Genomic DNA, 23,486 nt, shown 5'->3' with positions numbered 1-23,486 from the left:
AGTAAAAGTCCTCACCAGGATTCCACTAATTTTACCTGCCACTAATTAGACAATCCAGCAAGCTTGAATAAAATCCTGGGAAGGGCTTTTACTTTCTGAACCTGGAATGCCCACCTCTGGGTGTGAGCAGTGTGGGAGCTTATGTGCATCAACTGCGCTTAGAGCGGCCCATTAAGGAAGCACCCAACTAGATTAAATAGATATACAGAGCACCTTAATAAATCTAATTTCCAGTCTGACAAAAATGTAAAAATCAAGAAAGGACATTTTGCACTGAATAAAGTACCAATTCAGCAATATTTACATTTTTATTGATATAAATTAAAAAAAATCATGGTATCTACACCATATGCTTTGACCATCTCACTTACATAAATGAAGCCATCAGGCTTTTTCTGGAGTGAACTGAACATTTCATGTCATTATATATATTAACATAAGCAGGTACATTTAAAACATTTAAATCCAGTATAATTACATCAGAAAAATTTATTAAGCATGTGATACTCCTGTATCTTGTAATATTTTAATAGGGATTTAATTTAATATTATAATATATATAATTATTTAATATAATAATATAATTATTTAATATAAAATTCCAGAAATGATAATCATTTTAATTATCACCTGAGCTTACTACTAATAGCAAAATTTGAAAACTACTTTTCACTCTTCTGACTGCACTGACTGTAGAATACAAATCAGTTTTTTGGTTTTTAAAGTAAAACCAAATTGTTTGGAGCGTGACCACAAGCACTCAAAACTCTTCTTGCGCCTGTACCAAACATTTTGTGCGTCTGGATGTCCCATTCCTTGCTCTTCAAAATTCAGTGCGACAGCACCGCCAAAAGTCATTAACCAATCAGAATGGGTTTCAGAGTTGATTGGTGATATTACCACACTCCTACATTTTCACTTGTAGGCAAAACCGAACTACATTGGAATGCAAATATTTACCAGTCCTTGTCTTGTACAGTAAATGGACCGACCTGCGGTAATAACCTGCGGTAAAAACCTGAGGTAATAACCTGCGGTAATAACCTGAGGTAATAACCTGCGGTAATAACCTGCGGTAATAACCTGAGGTGAGCAGCGTCTGGTTGGTTCACCGCTACTTGTTAATCTGGATGTGGAGGTCCAATGGGACCTTAACCTTCTTGTTCTCCACCCCTCTCTGTGGTTCCTCCCATTTAGATGTGGAGTTGCTCAGATCATATACCTTGTATCTGATCTTGTATATGGTCCCTTCCTCTTGGTTATAACTCTCAGTGCATGCTTTCCTCATCAGCTTCTTACGCAGTCTGCATCTCTGTCTTCTCTGGTGTGATGCACTATGGCTTCAATCGACCTAGTGCTTAGAGCTTGATCTTTACTGCCATGATTAGTGCTAGATTAGTGATTAGATGAGGCATTCTACTCAAGAGCTGCAGGAATCACCATCTCACATCAAACGGGTCGTGGCAATTGGCAAAATAGTGCCATGTTGATCATATGCATCATGGAGAAAGCTTTTCCCCTCCTGAGCTGCCAACTCCCTCATGTAGAGATGACCTGGGTGGACAGTAGCTCTCCTCTAGCCCCAGCTTGCCTTAGATTCTTTGTCCTAAACTCATAAAAGAACAATGATTTATGGCAAAGAGGACAACAGACAAAGGTCTGCAATATTTTTTCCAGAGTCGGCAATAAGCTTATAATGAATTCCAGTACGGGCATAAACAAAGATTGGTCCTCAACAGTCAGTTGAAAGTGAACATTAAGATGAAATCCATCTGCCGATCTTTGCACTAATCTGTCCAATTACCATCTTTTGTGAAATCACGGTAGTGTTTTACCATTTCAGAACAGCCTTATTTACAAAGTGAAAAGAAAGAATGACTTTTAAAATCATTTAAAGTGCTTTGGAGTGAAATGCAGCAGACTGATGGCATTTCCAGCATAACTTTTTCATTCTACAAACATAAACTGGAGCGCTCATTCGCAGTGAAATCTATTGAAGCCACTCTGAAGTACGTTAGAAGAGACAGTCTCAATCTCAGCTTTTCCACTAACTAGTCGAGTACTCAAGGTTGTACTCAGAGACACATCTGTGCAGGATTTCATCAGTTTGTCTAACGATATCTGGTTATGTCAGACTAAACGTCAGCAGAAGACTAGCCTTTCCTCTGCAGGCAGTCTTCCAACTACCCAAAGTTTCACTGGACTCTAGGTAGGCAGTAGGCAGTACTACAAAATGACAAGAAACAGCCCCACAGACTCCCCTCTGCTCTTTCAGACATACAGGACATTACATTTAATAAAATTAAAGCAAAAATTAAATAATGCTTTTGTTTCTGAAAGTCTTTTCGAACTCAAATTGCTACCTTTTGAACATGGAAGATATTGACATACATGAATCCCACATATAGATATTAGCTTTGCCTACTGCCTTGTGTAACAGATGCGTCTTCTTGTGTATCCTCAGACTCTTCTACCTCCACCTCCTCCTCCTCTTCTACTTCTTCCTCCTCCTCCTCCTCTTCTTCCTCCTCAGTATCCTCCATGATTGCCTCTAGCTGCTCTTTGATCTTCTTGAGTTCCTGTAGCCCCTCCCGCAGCTCTCTGCACACCTCCCTGATTTTGGCGGCGAACTCCGTCTTGGCCCCCTTGCGTAGCTCCATCGAGTCCTTGGCCAGGAAGAAGACATCCAGAGCCAGGAAGAGGCCTGACATCACGCCGCTGGCGACCGTGATGGCCTGTGCTGCCTTGGCCGCTCCGCCTGCCGCGCCGAGCACCTGCACGGTGCTGATGAGGCTCTCGGCGTTGACCAGCAGAGCCTTGCCCGCCCGACCTCCCTCCTTCATCACGTGCTTCACGCTCCGATTCATGGCACGTTTGGAGATGCTGTCCACATACTGCTCAAAGTTCCACTCCTCAAGAGTCTCCATGCCTGCCTGAGGGAGGAGGCCGAAGAGAGAGAGAGAGAGAGAGAGAGAGAGAGAGACAGAGAGAGAAAGAAAGAAAGAGAGAGAGAACATGAAGAAATGTACTGAGAAGGGAACGAATGATACCCACGTGAGGCGGGGAGAGTCTTCCGTTGTTCTGAAAGAGTTTCATTACTTTAAATGAACAAAAAAGAAAAATGTGTCGATATAATATACCATATTACACACATCTCTCGCTTACCTGCAGGAACTGAAGACATTCTTTAATGTCTTTGATCTCCTCTTGATAACTAAGAATAATCTGCTCCACTTTTGCTCTGCCGGTCCTCGAGTGCATCGTGTCCGTAATGTTTGCAGATGCTGATGTCACTCCCCCCGCCGTGGCCACGCCCACCCCCACCGCCGTCACAATTAATGATGTTCCGAACGTGAACGGTGCCAGTGCCAAGCCTGTGATTGTGGTGATGCTTCCCGCTACGCTGGCCACCCCTCCCCCAATGCTGGCCGTCACCGTTTTCTTATGGAAGCTATCCGCCGCGTCAGCCAATGCTAGCAGTTCATGAACTCGCTGATGTAACGACTCTTCCCGCTGGTTAAACAAAAAAACAAACAAACGGGCAGCCATGAAAACACGGTCCGCAGCGGCTTCTATTGCTCTGCGAACAAGACAGAGACAGAAGAAGTTAGACGAGCCACAGCAATGTTATACCATGTTCGCAATGCTACATAGACGAACATGACAAAACTAAAACTAAAATTATAATTCTTTACTGCTCTGCGTCTTCTTCATCAAAGTTCGTAGACTCGTTCCATTCGCTCCATCCTTGAGTAGGAAAAGACAGACGTCATCCACACAGGTGACCAAGGACATGTCCATAAAACACCATACATTCATCAACACCATACATTCATCAACACCATACCATCATCAACGCCATACATTCATCAACATCATACATTCATCAACATCATACATTCATCAACATCATACATTCATCAACGCCATACATTCATCAACGCCATACATTCATCAACATCATACATTCATCAACATCATACATTCATCAACATCATACATTCATCAACATCATACATTCATCAACATCATACATTCATCAACATCATACATTCATCAACATCATACATTCATCAACATCATACATTCATCAACATCATACATTCATCAACATCATACATTCATCAACATCATACATTCATCAACATCATACCTTCCACAGTCTCCCACCAATCCAACAAACAGTCTTCATCCTGTAAAGAGCAAACACAAGAACCTGTATGACTTTAAACACCTGACTTTAATATGACTAATATATTGCTTTATTTATACATCTCTCTCTCTCTCTCTCTCTCTCACACAAACCATATGTGACTTTATAATAGAACTGGATGGTTACGACATCAGCGTTACGTACATCGCTCTGCGATACACTACGATCAACAGGTATCGCCTCTTCTGCCACTGGAGGATTCTCAACAGAGTCCTTCTGTCAAGAAACAATACACACTTCAGCAAGATATTTTGAAAAGGCTTTAAATGATCTCTGACAAATAAGCAGATAGTAACTGATTGTACATCACACCTTGGAGACCAGGAAAGGTCAACAAATGTTTCAGATTTTTAGCTATACTAATTTCTGGAATTATTGGATTCCAAGTCAGCAATGAGTCTCACAACAAAACTTCCAAATCATGTAATATTTAATATTTATCTGAACTGAAAATGAGGGGCTTTTCTTATAAAACAGTTTAAGTTCCAAATCTTTTGCAACATGTCTACAAAATACATATGTAAAATGCAGTTATGAAAAAATAATACCACAGCCAACCGGCAGAGGTCAGTGTCTGCAACTTTAAAAGTTTGAATGTAAAAAAAAAAATCAGAATTTGAATTATGAAACATTAAGAAAATGTAAGGGCAAATGTGTACTTTAGTACTTTTTTTTTTTGAGATGGTCCAAACCTCCCTCCTTCAATAAATCTGAATCTGTGTGGTGTCATGTGATCAGACAATAGCAGGAGCAGAAATGTTTCAAGTTCAATTTCAACAGAACTTTCCACAGTGGATCCATGAAATCACTTTATTTTTGCAGCGAATAAACACTTACTGCCCAGATAAACGGCTTTAAACATCATTTTCATGGTTTGCCTAAGTCTTTTGCATAGTACGTCTATTTATTTGAATGTAAACACAACTCAAATAGCATTTTCAATATCGATTTGGTATAATGTTTGATATATATTCTCACTTTGTTGCAATCTGTTAGAGGTGATGTGAGAACCTCTTGTGTACTATGCCATGAAATACATCAGTCATATAGTTAAAGACAAGGCAACCTTGAAATGGTCCCACTCAAAGCCGAGCACCTTCGGAGACTCAGGGGCAGTGGAGCTGCTGGATGGAAACATGTGTTCCTAGAAAACAGATGCAGCCATATTAACAGCTGCATTTTTAGCAATCACACAAGCATGCATGCATACGTGCAGACTCTCTCTGACACACACACACACACACACACACACCCAACCTCACCCACTCACACAACCACCCCAAAAGACACACACACCACATACAACCACACACAAACTCCGACATTCACCACACACAAACACACCCACATTCACCCCCCCCGCAGACACAAACTCCCACATTCACCCCTCCACACACACTCTCTCTTGAAGTAAACCCTGGATCACACCCCTTCAATGACAAAAATTATTATTATTTTAATTTAACCCCCACCTAGTTGAGATCCAACAACAAACACACCCCTGCAGACAACATTACAATAACCGATCGTCTAAATAAAATCTAAAATGTTGCTGTTAGCTACCTGATTTTTGGATTTAAGTGTATTAACCTCCTGTGTCACAGCAGGTTTCTGAAGGACATACACACACAAAAAAACATACAAACACACGCTGAGCACTCACATGCAACCTAAAGTAGTCACTATTGGCCAGAGTCTTACAATAGCATTCTGCTAACAATTAAACCCCTGCGTATAGCGAGTTGAAGCACACACACAGCACAACTACAGCCACATCAAAACAGAGTGATCCCACACAAACTTGAATTACCTGCTTGATCTCATCAGTGTTTCTGGTGGAAACATCAGGCCGACTCTGAAAACAGAGCAGAGAAGAAAATGGAGTGGAAAAGAAAGATCAGGTGCTGAAACAGGCAGACCTTTACTGCTGAGTACTGAGAACAGATCGACACGTGAATTGTGCTGATGTCATTCAGTTGTCTGTATGTGTGTGCACGTTATACCTGTGAAGAAGATTTAAATGGGTTTACTTTCTGAATAAATCCCATAACTAGTCCAGGATTCTACAAGAAAAGAGTGAGAAATTAAATGAAATTCAAATTTAAAATCTAAAATATTTTTTATGTATTAGAAATGTATTTCATGTACTTAAATGTATTTATCCATATGGTGTGTGTGGGGTGGGGGCTGCTCAGACATTCACCTGTATATTTTCAGCAGGTTTATCGTCTCCACATGTGCCAGTATGGGGAGACGTATTGTTTGATTCAGCGCTCTGGAGATGAAGACAGTGAATACTATGTGCTATCATACGTTACACTGTGCAGTTAATGACCGGCGCTACATACGAGCATGTACACTCAACATCACACATACACACCTTCTCCATGCAGTGGGCAGAAGGTTCCTCTCTTTCAACCTGAATAAAAACAGGTTCTCAACTTTACAGTCCAGCTCCTTAAGCCCCCCGCACACAGCGAGCAGCAACTAGCTGAGTTTGCTCAGCTAGTTGCTCGCTGTGTGCGGGGGGCTTTAATAACAGACCCATAGACCCATGCTGCATATATATATTTATTTTGTATATTATATATATATATATATATATATATATATATATATATATATATATATACAAAATAACTAGAAAAAAAACATGCACACAAGCAGGTTTTCGGTTAATGTTTACCTGTGAGGACAACTTAAAAGGGTTGATCTTCTGAATAAATCCACTTATCACACCAGGACTCTGAAATAACACATTTTACAAAATAAAAGGCCCACCAAACGTTAATTTGTTTAAGGTCTCCTCATTCCGTTCTTTATGGAAACTGATCTGACCACAAGATGCTTCTACTCAACGTTCAACATTTACGGGAGGAGCCAACGTACAACAAGCTAAAATAATCTCATGACTCAACAGTCACATTGTACGTCACCTTCACGTGAGTAAGGTGGATGACAAGCTCGGGAGCTCACCTGTCTGCTCTCCTCCGTGACGGACGATTTACTCATGGATAAGGAGCTCTGAATGGGGAAGAGTTCTCACAGCTATTGTCCACAGCATACTGCACATTCACTAGGCTAATTTCACCTCAAATAAATTCTCACAAAGAAAACATGAAAACATAGACGTGCCAGCACACACAAACCTTTGATGAGGTGACCGGGTCAGTAGTCAGGTTATTCATTCCCTGTGAGTAAAAGATACAAACACAAGCACATTATTTTACTGTAAGCAGTGTTTTACTAAAAAATAAAAAACAAAAACGCATTTACAACTCATGTCATATGATGGGGTAAAGCACAACACAGCGCTGACCAGCTTCTCCATGATTCAAAGCCTGAATTCAGTTCTTCAAGGGCATGAAAATTACCAGAGAAGAGGAATCAGGCAAGTTAGAGCATGAAAATAATGATAAACCATAGCATGCTATAGCCCTCCAGCACCGGCAACGCCCATTCCTGGCATTTAAAGGGGGGGGGGGCCTCTCAAACATGCGGCACAACACAGAAGAGCAGATTTCCGCAGCCTGCTGACCCCCGTACGCTACCCCAGCCTAGCTGTGGCTCAACAGGGGCGATGATGATGGACACACGCAGATGCTCTTCCTCGGACGCACGCTCTACACCCGTGTTGCGGTGGCTTGGGACGAAGGACAGTCGCTCGGACCAAGCAGCCCCAGGACAAAGAGCACCACCCTGCAGTCTCTCCCTCCTGTCTGTCCTTTCCCGGCTACTGTAAAGAAACACCCCTCTGGAGCCTGAACCTGCTATCTGACCCTGAGCGTGCGGTCGAGCCGCGCCATCCACGTCCATCGCAGAGGACAGTGCCAGGCTAATGCCAATGCTAACTGCTCTCAACAGTCACGCAGCCACACAGATTCAACGGCTGCCTTTGAGTAAGTCATAAGACGAACCCAGACGTCTCCGCCACACCACAACCTCTGGCTCTGAACAGCATGTTGCACAGCTGAGATTAGAACCTGAAGCCATGGAACAGACCTCTGCATAGCTCCATAACAGATAACTCAATATACACTTATGTGGAAATCCAGAAAGTAGCATCACCAATTTTGAGTTTTTGCCACCCAATCAGTGCAGCCTACCAATGCATGTTTAATGTAGCATTGTGTTGTGTGTTCTGACTGTAGAGTTCTTCTCAGTCAGAACACACAACACAATGAAAGACAGTGTCCTCTCTCAGAGATGTGTTTATGAGGATGAGGTCAATCACAACAGCAACTTGTGTAGTAAAATACTATACTAAAAATACTATATTTACATCGCTGAGCTGATGGTTTACTCAAATATATTTCAATTTCAAAAATTTATATTTATACTTCCTGCATGCATATTTACAATAGTATCCAGCACTAATGCCGTATATAAACACTACCTTGTGTTCCGATAGGGGTTACAAGTGTATGCAATTACCTGTGGCTTAACTATTAATGGATTAACGATTTACATTATACTCATTGTCCCTGACTTGTGTAGGTAATATAAAACAGCGGTATAGAAAAAAAATAACAATACTACTGTGTGTAAATGCTCGCGTACACACACACACACACACACACACACACACACACACACACACACACCCTCTCTCTCTCTCTTACCTGTTTGGTTGGCATTGGTGGGAACACAGGTGCCTTTTCGTTTTGAAGCAGGCCAGTCTACAGTTGGCTATCCACCAAACACACACACACACACACACACACACCCTCTCTCTCTCTTACCTGTTCGGTTGGCATTGGTGGGAACACAGGTGCCTTTTCGTTTTGAAGCAGGCCAGTCTACAGTTGGCTATCCACCAAACACACACACACACACACACACACACACACACACACACACACACACACACAATCCCCAAATACTGTTACGAGCACACTCTAATAAAAGTAATTAGTACCAGTTATTCTCTGGAAGAGTACAGCAAATTAGCATACACCTGAAGTGTAATAACTCTTAACAGTGCTAGCACGTTGCTCTGTTGCTTTCAACATTTCTTTGCCCTCCCTCATAAATCATAAAAATAGCTCTTCCACAGACAGTAGTACCCATGACAAATACCTAGTTAACTGCGGAGCACACCAAATAATCTGCATGTCAAGGCGTTAAAAGACGTGTTATATATCTGTGCCCAGATAATAATAATCGCTATTATTTTTAACGCACATTACTTAGTGCTTTAGAAACACAAATGTACACAAAAAACGTAACATCGAGTTTAGGGGTCTAATAACCAAATATTAAAAATGCATGAGGAAAAGCAAGGCCGGTGACTTCTGCTGACATTGGCGACATGCCGGTAAAGGTCTGTGAAGGGCGTTTAATCCCGCCGAGCTGAACTAGTGCGACCAAAAGCTTGGACCAAAACTACATTTCAATAGTTCAGTACGTTTTTAACTTCACGCTTATTGTCTGTTGGAGATAACTGAACACGAAAACAAAAGTTCCGCAAAAGTATGCTTACTTTTACTTGCGTGCTGTCAGATGAGTGTTTTCGTGTAACTCAGAAATAACTCCGCCACTGTGGGTATTTCATGTGTGCTCCCCTGCCGCAAAATAAACTAACCACTTTGATTTGGGCGTCGGCTTCAAAACATGTCAGAAGTTGTTGTCTCTTCTGACACTTAACATCTTCCCACAGCTGTAAATCCTTACGCTACTGCAATCTGCATTTGACCAAAATAACAACAAACAACCCCGAAACCTACCCTGTAAATAGGCCTATGTGAGAAATGCGAAGTCTTGCCGTAACTGAGGAAGTTTGAGCCGAAGCTTCTCAATGTTGGGAAACGCAACGAATCAGCACCAGAGGGCGTGAAACGGGCGTCTGTACGTCACTTCTGCTCCTAATGCCTTCACTACAGGATATAGAACAGTAGCATATCATTTAAGATTATTGACTGGTTGATTGGCACGTCTGGGAGTAACAGTTCAGTATTAATATTCACATACTCAAAAAGGAAAAATGCAGCAAAGAATATACAGAATAGAAACATTAAGCATTTAAAGATATCTTTATTGCCAATATTATTCTTACAAAACCTAAAACAAATACAGTATTGCACACATTTCTGAAATAAAATCGTTAAATTGGACCTGATACACATACAAGGACAGACAGGCTACATATGCAAAAATGAGAGAAAATTCACAAGCAAGCAGATAACCAAAGAATGTAAGGAAGCTTCAAGAGTCTCATTACAATATATTAGATTATGTAGGGGGATTAAAAGAGCATCCATCAGTTCACTGCATTGCTTTGTGCACTCTAGATTTATACGCCTAAGCTGTACTGTACATTGGCCATAAAACTACAAAAACTTAAAAATGATTCCTATTCAAACTTTGTTTAGTATTTTGGGCTCTGTGGTTTGACGCCAACCGTTATTCAATTTACAGCCAAGAAGTAAGAAGACAAAACAATATTAAAAACCGTGATTGACTGTGCAAGGCATTGTCCCCTGTGGAAGTGATTATTTTAAAGGAGTGGCATACCCAAGCAAGAAAGCAGAGGTACAACCCCAGCCATGAGAAAATGTGAGGTGTTCAACAGCCACAAAAGTGAACGTTTAAACATTAATGTGCATGTGATATAGTCCTGCCAATCATCTGGTGTGTGCCTATGTAGAACTCAACTGCACAGTCATCCAAGCGCTCTCAGAAGCTCTCACGGAAACTGTAGCCAGAGTAAACACATTACATTTCCTACTTCTATACTGGTAAATATTCAGATGAGACATCAGGGTTAACCATCATACCTTTCTGGATCGTTTGTAGTGGCTACCCTTGTACAGTCCCCATACACTCCACACTACCTTTGGTGGTTAGGTCGTGCACCTTCTGGACCTGTGCAGACATCTTGGGCACATCCCAATGAAATCCATGTACAAGCCAGCGGCGGTGGATCTAAACGTGCCCGGTCGCATCCAGCAGCTGCTCCCTTATGGAGTTGAGCTCCACCAAGCCGTCGTGCAGCTGTTTGGCCAGCAGCCGCACTCGCGCCGTCAGCTCCTTCTTGCATCCCCTCTTCAGCTCGCGAGAATCCTTCACAAAGTACTTGTCCATGCCCTTGCACTCGTTGTTCAGGGCCACCATCGCACCGTTGACGATCTCCTCGGCCCGCTCCACCGGTTCGGTGACCAGGCTGACGGTCTGCAGGGCTCGCCGCACCTCCCAGTCGCCGGCGTAGTAGTTGTTGCGCCGTAGCAGCGGGTGACAGCGCAGTCGCCGGATTCCCTCGGTGACAAAACGCAGGCAACGCTGCAGTTCCGTCAGGCGGGTCTCGTAATCCTCCACGATGAGCTCGATCTTCTTGCGGTCCTGATGAAGAGAACAAATGGACAGTGAATGTCTACAAAAGGTCATTCCTCACAAGATGTCCCTCCCTCAACCCCCAAAGATCATTTTACTCCAATATCATTTCTGGGATGAACAAGTAAGTACACTAAACATCATTAGTTAAATAAATGGCGGCAATACAGTTACAATATCATGATATCTTAAATGGAGAATTTACATTACTTCACACAATGACTTTCATACCTCAGGAAATGTTTCCACCAAATACTATTCTGTAAAGCCAAATTTAGGAACTTTTTTGCCTTTCCACTTCAATACTCAACTGTACTCCTCAATTAAGTCAGAGCTACATCCTATATATGTTCCTGTTTATGGAATATGCAGTGTTCACCAAATTTCTAAACACAGAAGGGTCATTCCATATCAACTCGACCAATGGTCCCCACCTGACCATCTCAGAATCCCTTCAAACTTTCCCCATTTGTAGGCAGATACGTTTCATGGAAAAAGCCAAAGACCAATCCAAATTTTGGTTGATTTAACATGGAATGACCCAGAAGCAAAACTATTTATTTCTTAAGACATGTTTCAAAAGAGAACACCGACACATGCACAATGAATAAATCCATCAGATTATAATTTAGGTTCACCAAACTCTCATAAATATTGAATCAGCATACACAGATCCCAAAGCTTGTTTCACACATGTAGAAGACACCCAAGATTTTGGGACATCCCAAAGTTTTGAATTCCCATTTCTTTGATGCAGAAAGCAAAGACCTAATCAAGGTTAAATCACTGTTCCTTTAATATACTACTCACTACACATCTGCCTACAAGCTTAGCAGGTTTTCAAAATTTAGAAAACAAAAAGGTCAAAGACTCACACTTGTGTCATTCACGTTGTCTGAAATAGCCGCCGAAGCTGCCGTGATCCCGCCCGCTGTGGCCACTCCCAGCCCGACAGCCGACACGATCAGCGATGTCCCGAAGGTGACGGGCGCTAACGCTAGTCCCGCGATGGCCGCCACGCCGCCCACCGCCGTCGTGGTGCCACCTGCAATGTTGGCGAACTTTGCACGACGGTGGAAGTTGCTAAGGTCGTCAGCTATGGCGTAGAGGAAGATCACGTGCTGGTAGAGAACTTCGGCTTGCTCGGTGAAGCTCTTATAGAACACACGGAGGCCACGGTGGACCTTCCCAGCAATATCGGTGAAGGATCTGGTGAAAAGGAGGGAAATGGTGTGTATATGTCTATAAATGGGAGTGTCTAAGAGTATGATTAATACTACATTACACAGCCATGCAGCCTAAAAAAGTAGGGTAGAAAAAAAAAAATCAATGTAATAAGATAAGCAAAGTGTTTTGAAAGACATCCAAAATAACAAGTACAAGTACACTTGAGAAACCAGCACCTCTCAGCTCAGCCAATGTAGGTGTGGTAAATCCAGAGGGTAATGCTAGCATTTGCTAATCTGCCACAGTGACTGGGGGAACCTGCTGATTACCACCGTTTTGGCCCCTTCCTGTTAAAATTCAGTAAAAATAAAAGTCCCTGAATTTCATCAAAATTCTAAAACACCACCTACTTAGTTTCATCCTCTTTAAGGCTGATCTCCTCATCTGACGGTACCTCATCCCACACTGGAATGGAAAAAGAAAGATTGTGATCATTTTTCTTTTCTGTCGGTAGGCCCATGTGTGATTTGATGTGTGAAAGGTCATCAGAGTGCTTACATTCTACTGTGTTCCACCACTCCATCAGACTGTCAGTGTCCTGCAAGTATGAACCCAGCAAATAACAGTAGTTACATTAAAACTTTAGAAATACAAGATGAGTAATTGCTTGTCATTGGCTGCTTGTGTCTTGTAGTATCAGTATGTAGCTAGTATGTTTTTCAAATGGTGGGATAAAGACTGACTCCTTCCTCTTCTTCATCCACTGCCTCCAAGTGCTGCTCATCCTCTGGTTCTTTTGATCGCCACACATCGATCTGAGAAGACCTCCACTCAGCCTGGAGAGACAGCACACACACACACACAGACAGAGTAAAACTGGGCAGAGCACCACTGCCTGCTGATCTCATCGAGAACCCGGTTAGGAAAGTGTGCCTGTTTATCACAAAAGGTGGAGTGAGAGATCAGTAGTGATCTTGATGAACCGGTTTAAGCATGTCAGTAAGCCCAAAAGCATTTTGGACTTTGCTAACTCGCATGACTCAAGAATGCTTACCAAACCCCAGGTTAAACATACTTTGCCATAATACCATCTGAAAATGACTTTACTAATCACATAGAACACTCTTGAACTAATCTACATGTTTAAATTAGAGTTGTATATGAATACCTTAGCTGCCTCTGAAAGGTAGTAGTCACCAGAGGTAGCACCTATAGGACCAAGGTCTTCAGGAAAGCCATCCTGGTCTTTAGCCTACAGGGTCAAAAATACATATTGAATTAAAAAGTGAAAACTGGCCTTATCAGCACCGAAACAAAACCAAGGTCTGGAGACGCGGGCGCACACACGCACACACTACCTTTGACTCTTTGCTCACTTTTTGCGATTTTTTCTGTGGCTTTGTTTCCTAAACACAAAAAGCAAACGAATTTTCATTAACTAGTCCAGCTGGATGATGGGTTAAGATAGAGAGTCGAGTGATTACCGGAGTGTATTCTTCTGTGGAGATCCAGGAGTCCTCCCACTCTCCGGCCTTCAACAGATCCACACCTTTTGCTGGTGTTAGTTCATCTTCTATCTCCTAGATGTCACAACAGAAAACAAGTACATACGCATTTGGAATCACATCTCTTATTTCCAGTCCCAATAGGACTACCATGAAAAAAGAAATTATTAAAGAAAATAAATCATAAACAAATATATATAACCTTAGAATCACTGCAAGATTGCTGAGGAACTCTTAAGATAGGTGGTTTCTTTATCTGCAAAAAAAATGGGTTATATGGTGGCATATGCATGAAAAGAAGAAAAAAAAAATCACACACACTCACACTCGCATAAATATTAGATTAATGATTAAATCAGAGGAAAACAAAATCAGGTTAAATACCTCACTGTAGGTCATGTCACTGGCTTTATAAAGATCTGCATCTTTCTGTTGGAATTCTGCATCTGCAATGTTCTGAAAACAAATAGTTTAAGAAGAAACATTTAGTGAAAAGGAAGCATTTGAAAAAAATGTCCACACAAAAACATAAATAAATAAAAATAAGATTTTACCTTTGATCCTTTTCGAGGCAAACGGGGAACTCTGATCTTAACGTGTTTCTTCTGCAAAATCAAGAAAATTAGTACACTCAAACATGGACATCACATTGAGAAGTGACCACCGTAAGACTTACCGGTCGAGTGACTTCTAATTCTTGTGTTCCTTCACTGTCTAGAGGAGTGAGGGTGTCATTGTAGAACACCTCATTCTGAGCATTAAAACATACAAAAATGGAATCAGGCTCATGGCATTCAGATTAATACATTTTGATAAGTGTGTGTGTGTGTGTGTGTGTGTGGTGGGACCATAGACCATCTAACCTTTGGCCGCCATGAGGGGGTGTATCCTGACGCACCCTCTTCCTCATTGTAAGACGAACCCTACAAGGAATGGAAAATTACTAAATGCAATAATAAATGTACCATGTTGCATTTTTTATTTAAGTAAACTCCAAACATGAAATTGGAGAGTACAGCAAGTACCAGGATGTCAAAGGAGTGATTATTTTCAGAATCAGTTTTAGCCATCGTGTCCTACAAATACATGAAAAAAAGGGGAAGAAAAATATCATGCCAACATGAAAGGAAAGTCAAGGTACGGAGTGTCTGACTAGACATTTTATAGGTCCCAAAAAGACATGCATGTATCGTCACCCCATATGATAAAGGTATACATTTGGATTTCAATTTTGAAATATATAGGTAATTCACAACAAAAGTATGAACATTGAAAGGGACGTGTTGCTTTTACATTACTAAGATTAACAAGCTAGCTATTGTTCTTGGTTGTCTGCAGTTTCCTGCTACACGTGAGAAGGGCATGCCAAGTAAACCTTGCTGAAGGAAAAGCTACAGGAACTGACCCATCCCAGTTATCCATTAGGAGACTACATTGGGTCTTTGCATTCAGCAATATGGTTATGTGGATATGAGCTGGGGCATGTTGTTAGCTTAAGTGTTGGTAGCAGACACCGTTTAATTCCTTTTGAATATTGAACTAAAGTGTCATTGTGTGTTGTGTAACTAGGCAAGATTAGCAGAATCAGGCAGAAATGTGATTCTCTTCCGTTTTGCTCCCAGAGAGCTATTTGCATGTTATTTGGAAACTGAATCTACAATTGCTATTGAAATTGTGATTGAAAACTTGAACTTAGATTTTTTTACTTTTCATTTTCAATATCAAACTGTATAACCAGGAAATTGAAAAATCAGATTCAAATGTCTTATGGCAGGCCCATATGTAAAATGGCTCGCCATTAAAAAAACAGAACTGGTGATATGGTAAACTAAAATTGCCTTATATACAGTGAGAAACTACAGAAGAGGTTCCTGTTCACACACCCAAAAACTAAAACAAAGCTTGTATTACCTTTGATCCTTTCCAAGACAAACGAGAAACTTTCAGTTTAACTGGTTTTTTCTGTAAAACCACAAAAATCCCTTCTTAATCACGATGGTTACAGAGAAGAAAGCAGCATATTGTCAAGTTAACATCAGAGACTTACTGGTTGACGGGCCTGGGTTTCTTTAGTTTTTCCACTGCTGTGTAAGGTCATGGGGTCGTCAGTACCTTTCTGAGTGAACACCTCATCCAGGTAACCTGCCTGAAGAGTAAAGCGCACCTAAAATCAGGTACACTGGCATTTCAATACAAACTTCCACTCCACTAGCATTCCAACCGCAACACAACAGTAAGGTTGGTGGACGCCCTATGACCTTTGACTCCCATGAGGGGGTGAACCCTGCGACACCCTCTTCCTCATCAAGAAAAGATCCCTGGGAGAAAGGAAAAGAAAGCATTCTAGTAATTTCTTAGAAACCACACTATAAACATACAAATGGACATCCATCTCCAAGCCCCCCCCACACGCACACACACACAAAAGCTTATTTCATTTCTCTCAACATTGGATAAGATAATCCAATATGATGATACCCTATGGATAACACTTTAAGCAATATTAAACTTAACATAGAGTATAATTCTCATAAATGTAAAGACCGAATTAAGTCTAAATTCAAACACCAATATGTGTAATGAAGAAAATACCTTTGGTTGATCTAAAAACTGGAGGTCTTTCATCTTCAGGTCATTCTTCGGGTCATCTTCAAAGGGATCCTACAGACACAGAGTGTGTTACCTGAAACCATCTGATATTTAGGTCATTCATCTAATAATGAAACTGACTAAACAATATTTTCACATCAACAGGGCAAAACGTTCACTTCATAAACTGTATAGAGAAAGAACGCCAGGTTCTGCCTTAATATCAATAGTAGAGAGAGAGAGAGAGAGAGAGAGAGAGAGAGAGAGAGAGAGAGAGAGAGAGAGAGAGAGAGAGAGAGAGAGAGAGAGAGAGAGAGAGAGAGAGAGAGAGAGAGAGAGAGAGAGAGAGAGAGAGAGAGAGGTAACAACATTAATCATTAGCTATAAAGACTGACCGGCTTCAGTTTCCACAACAGAAGAAAGTTGTTCTGTTGATAACATTTCTCACATTTAGCACACAACCTAACCTACCTTTGATGGCTGGTGCTGCACAGAGTGTTTCAATTTCAGTGGCTCCTTCTGTTAAACAAGAATCTTACACTGTATTCACACGAGTTTGTATAAATGAATGTCAAGACTAAAACATACATTTGGTGAGAAAATTAATAGAAATGTACAGGTCTGCAATCTCTCAACTCCTGCAGTTTTTCCTTGGCATTCCATATATCTTCATCGATCTGCACAGATCCTTTACCCTCCAGGAGATCCTCCTATATAGCACACAGAACCACCATTAAAGCAAAGCTTCATATACATTTTTTCCATGACAATGGAAGAAAGAAAAAAACATGAAACTCACTAGTGATCACTAGGGGCTGTGGTCCACATGTGCCCTAGCCCTAGCTTTGTTAGTAATAGCAGAGCAGTGTAACCAAACTACTGAACTGTTTAACGCAACATGCATCTTCTCCAGATTCATGAGCTACATACAGTATTAACAATGCAAACCTTGGTGACATGCTGAGGAGTGGCATGGCCTATTCCATTTTCAAGACCTTCATTACGCAACTTTGTCTGGTTGAATAATAAACAAAATCACACAAAATGCTCATTTCCCAATCTATAAAATAAAAACTTAATTCAAAAACACATTCATGTGTCTTTGTGAGATAGAAATATTACCTTTGACATTCTGTAATGCAAATGAGGAACTGCAATTTTATACTTTTTCTTCTGCTGAGAATGAGAAAACGTGTTATTCCATACGTTCGTATGAAAGTGGAAAGATAATTCATTGGTTTTAGTGAAGGAAACCTTCTCCGATTTGTGGTCCATTGCTGTGCTCTGTTCATCTTGATCCGATGAAAAAACGTCGTCCACGGTGCAGTTATGCGACTATGAGCAAAGTTGCGCAATTATCGTCAAGCAAAATCCATCTACATCCATTCCAAAATCCTATTCAGTTATCGATGCTGTAATTAGTTCTACCTTTGGCTCCCAAGACAGTGGACTTCCATAGGCACCGTTTATACTTTCTGTAGCACTTTCCTATTCCATAAAACAGTCAGATAATCACAGCAAGTGGTAAACATCAAACAGCCAACAACTCCAACATTAAGCAACGATCAATTAAAAAACTTTTTTTTTTTTTTACCAGGAAGAGTGCAAGTACCTTAAGTTCTTTGCTGACTGTATCAGTCTCTGATAGTTTTAGGTCATCTCCAAGTTTATTCTGAAACCCAGAAAGGTTTTCTTGCATCACTACAGAGTTGTGAGTTTTTCCATTTTTAAGATCAATCTGGGTGAATTAAACTTCAGCGAGTCTGATGTATGCCTTTACCTTTGACTCTCTTCTAGACAGGATTGAAGACCTCAATTTCTTCCCTAGTTTCTAAACAGAGGGGGAATGACAGTATTAAGTATGAACCCAGAGACATTACATAAAGATCTTGTATTGCTAAACTGTTTAGACACATACTAGTTTGCCGTTCTTCTTTCCAAGAGAGTTTGTTGGGGATCCTTCAAGTTCTGATGGGGAGATCTAAGGAAAACGAACAGTGTTTTGCTTTCTATAATGAAAATATATTGAAAGAACAAAACAAACTTACTACAGTTCACACTGAGGTTCATCTCAACCTGTTTTTTTTTTCTTTTCAAAGATGTACCATCATGTCAGTGACTTACCCTCAATGAATCTTTCCTCAGCTTAAGTTTTCCAGCCTGGTAAAAATAAAATTTAGTTTGTAGATGAAAATGTTTCAAAGTATATAACTGGTTGCTTTTTAATAGAAAGGACTTTAATATGCACTTGGTGGCCTAAATGTATTGTGCTTTTCTAGTATTAGATAGGAACCCATTTTGGAACCACTGTGGTTTTTTTTTTTTTGAACAGTTAAAGCTTGAGAACACCTCTGTCTATGCTGAGCTGCAGTGTTCACTGTATAGAGGAAGAGGTTACTCAGATTACTATAGAAGTGCATATACTGCTGATGCTACTAAAGTGGATACTAAGTATGTTGCCAGTTACATACTGGTTTCCAGTCTGGAGAAAGTTCAGGGCTGTCTTCTGGCCAGTCCTCAACACATCTTTCCTGTATAATACATACACACACACACACACACACACACACACACACACACACACACAGTTTAAAGCCAGCCTCCAAACTTCTACTCCTCCAAATTTACACACATACACACACACGCACCTGACCGATGAAGAGAACATCTTCATAAACTTGCATATCATTTTTCTCAGGTTGAGCCGTGCCCTTTAAACAAAAACATTTCACAAAAATAAGCCCATATGTAATAATAGAAAACCTGATTAAAAACAGAGAAAGAAATATCAATTAGTGTTTTCAAAATTGTAAAATTACATTGATTTTGCCTCGTGGGACAACAGTGGGAGGTGCAGGTGTGGGGGAGAGAGGATCAAGTGTGGGGGAGAGAGGGGCAGGTGTGGGGGAGAGAGGATCAGGTGTGGGGGAGAGAGGATCAGGTGTGGGGGAGAGAGGCCAAGGCTGCGTGGGTATAGGAGAAGCCTGGGCAGCAGATGTGGGAGAGGGTGCAGGAGGTGTGGACCATGTGTGAGCGTACATAGCCTAAAACAAAGAAATACAACAGTTTTGTCAAACATACTGCAATAAAATATATACAGCCTGGTTTCTCCAAACCAGAAAACCTCGTTTGTGTGTGTGTGTCACCTGATTAGGACTCTTATAAATTTTAATCCTTGGGACTGGTTTCAGCATGCGTCTTTTGAACATCTGTAAAATTGAGAAGTCTTGTATGGAATCCTTGGTTCTTTATCATCATCATCATCATCATACGTGTTTGGCTGTGAATTCTAAATGTTCTTACCAGCCCTCCATCTGCTAGGCTATGTGGACGTGGCATAACTGAAGGAGATTCTTGGAATATTCCACCAGTCCCTGGTGTTAAGTGGGCATTGTATCGACTTTCTTGGGACTTCACAGCAGAGTTATCAGACAGTGGATCAAATGCTTTGATCTCAACTGGCATGGTTGATGGGGTCTGATATAATGTAGTATTTTGGAGTCCTCCATTTTCTACGCTGCTCAAGGGGGTTTGAAAGATATCAGTAGACACAGATGTCGGTGTGCCTGTGAATCCTTCTGGCGTTTGAAATAAGTCAGTGGTTATGATGGGAGGAGGGACAAAAACATCTGACTGCCAACTAGACACTGTGGTAGGTGGTGATGCAGATAGTAAATTATTGTTTTGTTGTTTGGAGAGGAGATATTCCAGGAGATGATCCCTCTCATTGGATGATTTAGTATGTTCAGTTCTCTCATTGGCTGCCATGCTCTCTTTGGCACTGTAAGGTTGGAAAATGTCCGTTTTCTGTTTGCTTGATCCAGTGTGAAGTTGTTCTGAAGGCCAGGAAGTAGGCGTGAATTGGAAAATGTCCTCCATGTGATTGGTAGATGTCATTTGCTGGGATTTTACTTCCTGGCTTACAGCAGAATGTGGAAAGGCAGCCCAACCATTCTCTGCAGGAATAGGAGAAAAATCAGTCTTCAGTGGCGCGTGTATAGTGGTGGATGACACGGAAGCCAGAAACCAGTCGTTATTTTGAATAGTGCTTAAATCATTCTTTCTTGGCAGCTTGTTTTCGTCACTAGTGCTTGTGTTGAAATCCTGAAAGATAAAAAATAATTAGCCAATATGTTCTGCGATTATAAATACATGACCACCACCAGAACCTTATAGCTTACTGTTCTTTGTGTGGAAAATGGGTCCAGAGTTGTTGAGCTGTGAGTGAATCCATTCAGTTTGCTCTGAGGGTCACAGAGAGTCAGTTTAAAATCACACGCCTTAAATCACACCCGTAGGCATTCCATTAAGCATTAAGGAATGAGGTCTAACTAAACAAGTAAAATATGATTACCTCTGGGGTAGAGAAGAAAGGGTTCCTTGGACTGCTTGTAGCTTCAATCTAGCAAACAAATGTATATAGTCTCAAGCTTTTAAATATAAATCAGTGCACAGAAAAACATCTTACTCCAGTATCATGGACACTGCTATTCAAGCCAGTCAGCAAAAAACAAACCCCTCTAAATACAGTTGGAGTGTCCTTACCTCAAGTGATGCCAGAAACGGGTTCACTGGGTTTTGACCACCATTGTGCTAACAGAAAAAAATTAGTAGTATTTAACTGTTTTACTATTCTAGGGCAAAAGCCAATGTATACATATGATATGCCAGTAGTATAATCTTACCTCTGCAGACAGACTAGCAGAAGTTTCTGTGCCCCAGAATAAATCTGAAAAGCTTCCTTCCTAGCAAAACCAGGGAGAAATAAATCACAAAGCAATTATGACCCAAGACACTTCTATAAGAAAGACTAAATCTTCTTCATAGTTCATGTATGAGCAACATTCTTATAAAGCACGGACAGCAGCCTGGTTTCTAGAAAACATGTTACAATGATGTTTTAGACTGTTTACTAGCCAGTGAGGGGTGATGGATTTGGAGGTACATGGAAAGAGACAAAGATTAAGAAAAAAATTGTGCCTACACACAAGTAATCTGCATGTGTTTTAGGAGTGCCTCAGAGCTGTACATCGATATTTTTAAGTTTGCGTCAGCAAGCACAATGTGTTCAAATTTACTGTGGGGCAAGAAAACGCTGAAAACAAGACATTCAATTTATGCTCGAAATTTCACAATCGCCTGTTTTCAATATATAAATTCCAGTGCAGTGAGCATCAAGTAATAAGTACAAATGTGAAACAAGTAAAATCAATAGGCTATTTTCGTCGCCTATAGTCTTAGTATTAGAAGCGACTTCGTTGTTTCAGGACATCTACTCACCTTCCATCGTTCCCCCGAAACCTCATTTTGACCACCACCATCCACCTTATGCGTCTCCTAAAAGAGTTTATTACACTACAAGTTACAGAATGTTTTAAAGCGTTCACGTATTTCAAAGACGCTACGGGCAATACCCTGATTATTCATTTAATGTCACACATGCATAACCTACTTTGTTATTCCGTTTAAAGTGGAGAATATTCGGATTGAATTTTATATTTACTTACCATGTATTCCTTACGTACGCTTCTTGAAAATATCCGACATCAGAGGCAAGTCGTACACGGACCAACTTACCAAACTCGTATACCTTACCTGCCCGAAAATATGCGAACTCGTTTAACTCGTTGATCTTACCTGCACAGTTTAGATAGTGTCAGCATGACCGAGAGAAACGCGCTAATTCCACCGGAAAGACATTACCACACACGTTATAGCAATTAAAGTTTGACTTGTTTGAGATGTAAGGTCATCCTAAACATGCAGCAGGACATTTGTTGTAAAAAGTATTAATGTTACATCAAGATTAATGTTACATCAAGATTAATGTTACATCAAGACCGTCATGCAGACTTAGTTTCTTTAGCATCTTTTGGCGCACTATACACTACGAGCTGTCAGCAGGATTCGCGTGTATGGTTAAAAAAAGGTTAAAAATATATATCATTTTATTATTTATGGTTATGGACTATTAATGGTGTATGGGTAAAACAAATACATTTATAATTTTTATAATTTTTTTTATTATTTGTTTGTCTTGGATATTTGTTTTGCTGAGTCATGTCTTTATCAAGCTGTTTCGTCTACTGTTTCTGCTAGTATTAAAATATAAATGTTAATTAATTTATATATAAATTATTGTCTTTAATTGAAAGTTGTTTACTTCAGGATTAGAGTTTACTTACTTTTAATGATTGAATTACGAGCTTGTGAGTACAACTTGAATCATTCAAATAAATAGATAAAAGAGTGCAATTTTTAAATATCTGTGTAAGATTTCAGTGATGTTAAATATGTTAGAATGTAGGATTAAATACTGAAAATACTGGTTCTGACTGAGACCTGGAACATTCCTGACTCAGTGAGCCAGACAGCCCTGTCCTCTGCATTCCCATACATCCATTTCCATACACAGTGTCTTATCAGGAATGGTGGCACAGGTTTACTTTTGAAAAAAGTGGCATTTCACCAAATGTTTCACCACTTTTCTTCTCTGCTCTTTCAATCTTTTCTTTCAAATTTCATACGATTATGCCACTCCCCACTAAACCTCAATGCACTGTCATCTACCACCTTCCAGCTTCCATAGTATACTTCACCAATGAGCACGACACTCCTCTGAGTCAATTTCCCATCAAAAAGAATCCATTTGTTCTCCTTGGTGACTTCAACCTTCCATCAGA

General features: G+C 40.6%; 1 protein-coding gene across 1 annotated transcript; it reads right to left on the bottom strand.

The window, feature by feature from the left end:
• Nucleotides 1-294: 294 nt before the first annotated feature.
• On the bottom strand, nucleotides 295-22,658 carry LOC143474722 (uncharacterized). The gene is made up of 55 exons (XM_076972656.1): nucleotides 22,311-22,658; nucleotides 22,084-22,140; nucleotides 21,489-21,548; nucleotides 21,349-21,396; nucleotides 21,158-21,205; nucleotides 20,985-21,047; nucleotides 20,107-20,907; nucleotides 19,950-20,012; nucleotides 19,623-19,847; nucleotides 19,452-19,514; nucleotides 19,275-19,334; nucleotides 18,928-18,963; nucleotides 18,722-18,784; nucleotides 18,584-18,634; nucleotides 18,416-18,475; nucleotides 18,232-18,291; nucleotides 18,058-18,138; nucleotides 17,926-17,979; nucleotides 17,752-17,817; nucleotides 17,421-17,513; nucleotides 17,275-17,322; nucleotides 16,807-16,875; nucleotides 16,473-16,532; nucleotides 16,262-16,360; nucleotides 16,126-16,176; nucleotides 15,240-15,290; nucleotides 15,078-15,137; nucleotides 14,891-14,965; nucleotides 14,769-14,819; nucleotides 14,599-14,670; nucleotides 14,417-14,470; nucleotides 14,194-14,289; nucleotides 14,068-14,115; nucleotides 13,878-13,961; nucleotides 13,453-13,545; nucleotides 13,268-13,307; nucleotides 13,120-13,174; nucleotides 12,418-12,751; nucleotides 11,144-11,551; nucleotides 11,047-11,077; nucleotides 9,940-10,058; nucleotides 7,363-7,404; nucleotides 7,190-7,237; nucleotides 6,900-6,959; nucleotides 6,594-6,632; nucleotides 6,417-6,488; nucleotides 6,217-6,276; nucleotides 6,024-6,068; nucleotides 5,777-5,824; nucleotides 5,280-5,357; nucleotides 4,358-4,429; nucleotides 4,154-4,193; nucleotides 3,696-3,747; nucleotides 3,166-3,580; nucleotides 295-2,933 (listed from the first exon to the last, which is right to left on the bottom strand). Exons 1-55 carry the CDS (start codon nucleotides 22,311-22,313, stop codon nucleotides 2,412-2,414), a joined length of 5,646 nt encoding a protein of 1,881 aa, XP_076828771.1. The 5' UTR covers nucleotides 22,314-22,658; the 3' UTR covers nucleotides 295-2,411.
• Between the last annotated feature and the right edge of the window lie 828 nt (nucleotides 22,659-23,486).

This window comes from Brachyhypopomus gauderio, chromosome 1 (assembly GCF_052324685.1).
Source record: "Brachyhypopomus gauderio isolate BG-103 chromosome 1, BGAUD_0.2, whole genome shotgun sequence".
Classification (NCBI taxonomy): domain Eukaryota; kingdom Metazoa; phylum Chordata; class Actinopteri; order Gymnotiformes; family Hypopomidae; genus Brachyhypopomus; species Brachyhypopomus gauderio.
Note: the sequence above shows the minus strand (reverse complement) of the source record. Positions and strands in the feature narration are given on the sequence as shown.

Bases quoted from the DNA above. Each gene is read 5' to 3' on its own strand.
- LOC143474722 (XM_076972656.1), bottom strand. The intron at 18,964-19,274 runs GTATGTAACTGG...TATTTTTACCAG, and splicing joins TTTCTCCAGACTGGAAACCA to GCTGGAAAACTTAAGCTGAG. The intron at 18,292-18,415 runs GTACTTGCACTC...TTTATGGAATAG, and splicing joins CAGTCAGCAAAGAACTTAAG to GAAAGTGCTACAGAAAGTAT.